Source organism: Octopus bimaculoides, chromosome 25 (genome assembly GCF_001194135.2).
Source record: "Octopus bimaculoides isolate UCB-OBI-ISO-001 chromosome 25, ASM119413v2, whole genome shotgun sequence".
Lineage (NCBI taxonomy): Eukaryota > Metazoa > Mollusca > Cephalopoda > Octopoda > Octopodidae > Octopus > Octopus bimaculoides.
This window is the reverse complement of record NC_069005.1, coordinates 20,229,089-20,236,110: the sequence shown is the minus strand read 5'-3', so window position 1 is coordinate 20,236,110 and position 7,022 is coordinate 20,229,089. Positions and strand designations below refer to the sequence as shown.

Here is a 7,022-nt window from a genome sequence, read left to right as displayed (position 1 = left end):
TCTCTCCCTCCCTCCTTACTCCTCTTATTCTTCCCTGCTTTACACTTTCTCTGTCAATCACCTAAATAGTTTCATGACTCACCTTAACTACTCTAATTACACCCCCCCCCGTTAATAACATACCTACAGCTCACTTCCAGAATGACTAACCCTCCTCTCTACCTATTCCCACAACCACCACCTTCACAGCACACCTGTAATCAGCCGAGTCCATTCATTGTACCTGTTCACTCCCAGTTAACTATTTTGTAGTTATGTTTCTTGTCTTAGGCTCTATCTCTATCACTCAACATAAACATGTTGTTTAGCTCCAGGCCAGGCATTACAGCCACAAACACCTTATTTTAAGGGGTCTTTATTATCTAATGTAGTCCCTGAAACGTCTGGCACAAAGCTAACGAGTTTTTAGGTAGTTACGTAAGCTTCCTGAGAAAACAGTCAAAATCTCCCTTTAATCCCACCCTACTGCAGTAGTGGTGGAGGCGCAATGGCCCAGTGGTTAGGGTAGCGGACTCGCGGTCATAGGATCGCAGTTTCGATTCCCAGACCGGGCGTTGTGAGTGTTAATTGAGCAAAAACACCTAAAGCTCCACGAGGCTCCAGTAGGGGATGGTGGCGAACCCTGCTGTACTCTTTCACCACAACTTTCTCTCAGTCTTTCTTCCTGTTTCTGTTGTGCCTGTAATTCAAAGGGTCAGCCTTGTCACACTGTGTCATGCTGAATATCCCTGAGAACTACGTTAAGGGTACACATGTCTGTGGAGGGCTCAGCCACTTGCACGTTAATTTCACGAGTAGGCTGTTCCGTTGATCGGATCAACTGGAACCCTCGACGTCGTAAGCGACGGAGTGCCAACAACAACAACAACTGCAGTAGTTCCCACCTGGTGTCTGCAAAGAGAGTACTGGGGATCTCTGAGTTTGGGATGCCTGGCAGTCTACCTTCTATTTTTTTTTTATTTGTTTCAGTTATTGGACTGTGGCCAAACGGGAACATCACCCTGAAGGGTTTTTAGTTAAACAAATCAACCCCAGTACGAGTTAAGAGTTGTACTTATGCTATCAGTCTCTTGTACTGAACTGCCAAGTTCAGGCTGTGTAAACTACTTTATCTAAAAGACTGTGTTTCTTTCATTTTCCTAGATCAGATGTAATATGAAGTCATTTCGACTGTTATTTCTAGCAAGTCAAGCGACCATATAATCTCCCTTGTTGGTCTAAGGTATTGACTGTTGATATAAATGGAATCTATTTGATCATAGGTTTACTCAATCAGGACTGACCTGGGGTTAAAAAACAACAAATATAGATACATCATTAAACTGCCTCCAATGTTTTGATTATATTGAATACTAATATATATATATATATGTGTGTGTGTGTGTATATATATATATATATATATATATATATATATATATATATATATATATATATATATATATATATATATACATATATACATATATACATATATATATATATGAGAGAAAGAGAGAGAGAGAGACACTGATTGACTGACTGAGATTCATAATCATTCTGAATATTAACCTTTTGCTGGTCCAAAGTATTTTCATAAGTTTGTCCTAAACATCTATGCTTATTTTCAGAATTTAAGTTAGCCCTTTTTTCATATATTCTGAGTAATATAAAGCTTTCCCCAAGTCCCAATTTACTCTATTGGTTGAAAAAATATTGGGAATGTGTATCATATACAGTGCTTGGACACCAAGGAAACATGTCCTGTGTATCATGTGATACTTGGATGAAGGGTTAATTGAAATGCATGAGGATTCTTAATTATAATGAATGTTAATTGAAATACGTAGGGTGTCTTAATTAACTGAATCATTATCATCTTGTTTTAATGCCCACTTTTCCATGCTTGCATGGATCAAGTTAAAATTCGTTGGGGTAGATTTTCTGTGGCTGGATGCTCTTCCTGCCTCCAACCTTCTCCCATATCCAAGCAACAGTATTTTGTCCATAGTCCTTTGAACCTGAATAGCACAATGGTTGGGCATGTTTCTATGTGAGGTAGCTAATGAACGACATTGCTCTGCTTGTATGTTTGTTTACAAGTAGCATTTAATGACAGGACACCTGAACACACACATATGACAGACTTATTTCAGTTTTTGCCTACCTTATCCACTCATCAGACATTGGTGAACCCAGAGTACTTGTAGAAGACACTTTCCCAGGGTGCTGTGCAATGGGACTGAACCTGAAATCATGTAATCATGAAATCAAATTCTTAATGAGGCAGCCAGGCTTCTGCTTGTAAAAGGTAAAAATGACAAGTGTGAAGGACAGAAAATGAAAACTAGAACTAGGCTGGAACATTTCAAAGTATCGTAAATCCACCTACATACACTATTGAGCTTTTATACACTAATGAACTCTTTAGGATTCAGATTTCTCTGTCTAATATAATTGTTTATCTTTTACTTGTGGCACCACCTTGAAGAAATTTAGTCAAACAAATTGACTCCGTACTTTTTTTTTTAAGCCTGGTACCTATTCCATCTATCTCTTTTGAACTGCTAATTTATGGGAACATAAACACATCAACACTGGTTGTCAAGCAGTGGTGGGGGACAAACTCACACACACACACACACACACACACACATATATATATATATATAATTGGCTGCTTCCAGTTTCCGTCCATTTACCAAATTCACTCACAAGGCTTTGGGCAGCCCAAGATTATAGTGGAAGACACTTGCTCAAGGTGCCATGCAGCAGGACTGAACTTGGAGTCATGTGGTTGGAAAGCAAACTTTTTACCATATAGCCATGCTTGCACCTATTTATTCACATCGTTTTGAATTAATCATGCATTACCTTGTAAGCTTTGAGGTTTTGATGGTGAGATTATTTTTAGAATGACATTGTAGGGTAGGTGTGTGAGATTGGATCTGGCTGGTTTAAATGCTAAATGGTTAAATGATCTTCACATAGATGTCAGCAAAATCTCATTGAGGGAAGCTTTGTAATCAGTGAAAATCAACAAAGCCATCTGGTGTAGATGGAATATCTGGTTGGTCAGCTTTTTAAATATGGAGAGACATCATTACTTAATCTGTCTTTCCGCTACCTAAGCGTCGGTCTGAATTCAGCCACTCCGATCAACTCTGTGGCTACACGGCGGTGACCGGCGGGGCGACTACCGGCCGACCGTCGGCCTTTCCGTCCGCTGCGGTTAGGGTGCGAGTCGGATGAAATACCCATCCATTACTTAATCTGTGTAACCTATTATTTGGAGCAATGAAAAATAGCAGAAGAGGTGGTCACTATGAAAGGAAAGATGATATTGGTGATTGTTCAAACTGGAGAGGAAGAGAATCTCTGCTTATGGTGACCAGTAAGCTACTTTCAGGGATTATATTAAATAAGACAAAGGAGAAAAATCATTATTAAATTTTAATACATCAATTTCAGAGCTGGCAATCATGCACAGATGGCATGATTGTGTTGCAACACGTGATTGAAAAGACCATTGAGTACAAATTGTATAGTAGCCATTAACTTTGTCAACTTCCAGAAAGCTTTTGACAATGGAAACAAATGTTATGGGGAATACCTGAAAAAAATAGGGAGCATAATGAGGGAAACATGTTAAAGTTCTAATTGTTGTGCATGAATTAATGAGGAGGTAGTTGTATGTTTTATTGGTGAAAATGGTGTTAGACAAGACTGTCCTGCTTCCATTCCTCTGTCAGTGTTATAGATTTTGGACTTTGGCAGGTTGATCAACAAGCACACAGACTCAGAAGGGATAATGACAAGATCTTGTATGATTTGAATTTTGTTGATATTGAACAAGCATGACTACTTGGTTCTGATGTTTGCTTCCCAACCATGTGGTTTTGGAGTCAAACCTACTGCATGACACCTTGAGTTAAGTGTCTTCTGTAGTAGCCTTGAGCTGACCAAAGCCTTGTGAGTGGATCTAATAGATGGAAACTGAAAGAAGCTTGTGTGTGTTGTTTTGACAACACCTGATAGTTGTGAGTGTCAGTCATACCAGCAATGTCATTTATTTCCAATATTTTCTGGAAACCTGTCTGGCATAGAGAAATATTACTTTGCTTAGAAATAGTTGAGGGTTGGCAATAGAAAGGGCACTCAACCATACAAAATCCACCTTTACAAATTCCATCTGATCATCCATGCAAGCATGGAAAAGTTGACATTAAAATGATAATGACAATGTATAAGCAATGAATTGTTATTTGAAATCTGATCTGAAAACAGTTAAAGAATTTTGGTTTGTTTTTTTTTTCAGGTTGGATCTTGATAGATCGCAGTGGAAAACATTTTGATACAATTCTGAACTTCCTGCGGGACAACCACACAACCCTGCCAGACACAGAAATTGGACTGATGGAGTTAGAGGCAGAGGCCCGTTACTACATTGTACAAGACCTCGTTAACATCATCGAACCAGCTCTAAAGAAGAAGAGAGAGGTGCAGCCAAGCTGCCAGGTCCCGTTGCTCACATCAACAGAGGAGGAACAGAACCTGTTTGCCAACACACACAAGGTAAATTCTTATTATATAAAGCAGCGAGCTGGCAGAATCTGAGTTCAGATTCTGCTGAGGTCGACTTTGCCTTTCATCCTTTCGGGGGTCGATAAATTAAGTACCAGTGAATCACTGGGGTTGATGTAATTGACTAGTCTGTTCCCCTCATATTTTAGGCCTTATGCCTATAGTTGAAAATGAACAATTGAAAGCAATTGTTGAACAAAACCTGCCTCAAAGTGTCAGAGAAACGTCTCAGGCACTTGGTGTCGGTACTGCAATGGTCTCACACAATCTGCAGAAGATTGGTAAAGTGGAAAAGCTTGATAAATGGGTACTGCATGAGCTCAATGAAAGTCAAAAAGTATGGCATTTTGAAGTGTGCTCGATACTCTTTCTGCAAAATACCAATGATCCTTTTCTTGACCAAATGGTCACTTGTGACGAAAAGCAGATCCTTTATGATAACCGTAAGTGATCAGGTCAATGGCTTGATCATGATGAGTCCCCAAACATTTCCCAAAGCCAAAGTTGCATCAGCAAAAGATTAAGGTGACTGTCTGATGGAATCAGCTTTCAAAGATTTCTTAGCATCAAAGCCAATAAGTTTTTATCAACAAGGCATAAATAATCTCATTGATCGATAGCAGAGATGCATAGATGTTCACTGCTCATACTTTAACTAATCAAAACATTTCTATTGTTAATTTTTCCAGAATAAAATTTTCTAAAATTGGTCATTATTTTCAGAACAACCTAATAAATAGCAGTTAAGTACTGGGGTTGAGATAATGAACTACATCACCCCCACCAAATTTTAGGCCTCATGTCTCTAGTTGAAAGGATTATAATAATTTTCAGCAGTTTTCTCTCCTCTGCTTTGTCCCTTTTCTCTCATTCTTTACCCCCTCTCTATTCCTCATCTTATATACAGTTGCTGTATATCCCTTCTCGGATTCATAATCATGCAAGCTACATGACGACCTCATTAGTGCTGGTGGTGCAAAAAAGTACCCAGTACATTCTGTAAAGTGGTTGGCATTAGGAAGGGCATCCAGCCTTAGAAACCATACTGAAGCTGACATGGAGCACAAGTCAGTCCTTGGATCCTGTCAAACCATCCATCCTATGCCAGCATGGAACATGAATATTAAATGATGGTGTTTTCACTGCATTAATGAGTGCATCTTGTGTGCTTTGAGTATGTGCAGTATCATGTTGTAGTTTTGTAGATAAATTGTGATGAAGTCTGCTTTGCAACCATGTGATCCCTAGTTCAAATCTCACTGCATGGCATTTTGGGCAAATGTTATTTTTTTATAGCCTCAATTCAATATGATACTTTGTGAATGAAATTGGGATGATGGAAACTGTAAGGGAGCCCATTAGGTGGATCATTACCTGTAATTCAAATGGCACAACTTTGTGACAGTGTCATTTCTGATTCTGCATGAGAATTACGTTAAGCGTACATGTATGTCTGTGGAATACTCAGACATTTACACGTCAGTTCAGGAGCAGGTAATTCCATCCATCTCAAACAACTGAATCTTCATAGTTGGACGATGGTAATCCAACATATTTTATTCTTATATTGAAAATATTCAACATACCATATTTTCTGGTATGCAAGTCAGTGTAACAGTATGTAGTATACACATACGTAAACATTCAAACATCAGCTCAGTCTTTCCAAATCTTGCTGCATTTCACAGAAGTTTTGGCCCTCCAAAGTCATCTTGGTGTATAAGTTGACCTATCTCATGAAAGTTGATGTAGTATATAATATCTAGTGTAAACATTCATACATTGTCACTATCTTTCCAATTCCTGCATTTAACATGAAATTTTTGATACTCCAAAGTTCTCCTTTTAGAGTTAATAAAATTAAGTACCAGTCGAGAACTGGAGTTGATGTAACTGGCCTTGTGCTTAAATTGAAACATCATTGTTATTTTTATTATTATTATGTCTTTATGATCTGAGTTTAAATTCTGCTTTTCTTTTCATCCTTTTTGGGGTTGATAAATAAAGTACCAATGAAACACTGGGGTCGATGTAATTGACTTACTCCACCCTCCCCAAATTTCAAACCTTGGGCCTACAGTAGAAAGGATTATTATTTCCATTATGAATAATATTATTTGTTCTTCTCATCCACAGCCTGTGATCAAACTCAGCTGTAATCGTCACAATAACAAGTATTCATACACAAAGTAAGTTCATATCTATTTATCTGCTTTATAAACAAAGTATATATATATATACATATCTTTTACTCTTTTACTTGTTTCAGTCTTTTGACTGTGGCCATGCTGGAGCACCGCCTTTAATCGAGCAAATCAACCCTAGGACTTATTCTTTGGAAGCCTAGTACTTATTCTATCACTCTCTTTTGCCGAACCGCTAAGTTACGGGGGTGTAAACACACCAGCATCGGTTGTCAAGCGATGTTGGGGGAACAAACACAGATACACATACATATA

General features: G+C 38.4%; 1 protein-coding gene across 1 annotated transcript in view; it reads left to right on the top strand.

The window, feature by feature from the left end:
• Positions 1-7,022, top strand: part of LOC106872887 (BTB/POZ domain-containing adapter for CUL3-mediated RhoA degradation protein 3) — a 25,359-nt gene that overhangs the window by 12,440 nt on the left and 5,897 nt on the right. Inside the window, exons 3-4 of the mRNA XM_014920043.2 lie at positions 4,298-4,554; positions 6,700-6,752. Of these exons, the coding sequence (XP_014775529.1) occupies positions 4,298-4,554; positions 6,700-6,752 (310 nt within the window). The remainder of the gene's footprint in view (positions 1-4,297; positions 4,555-6,699; positions 6,753-7,022) is intronic.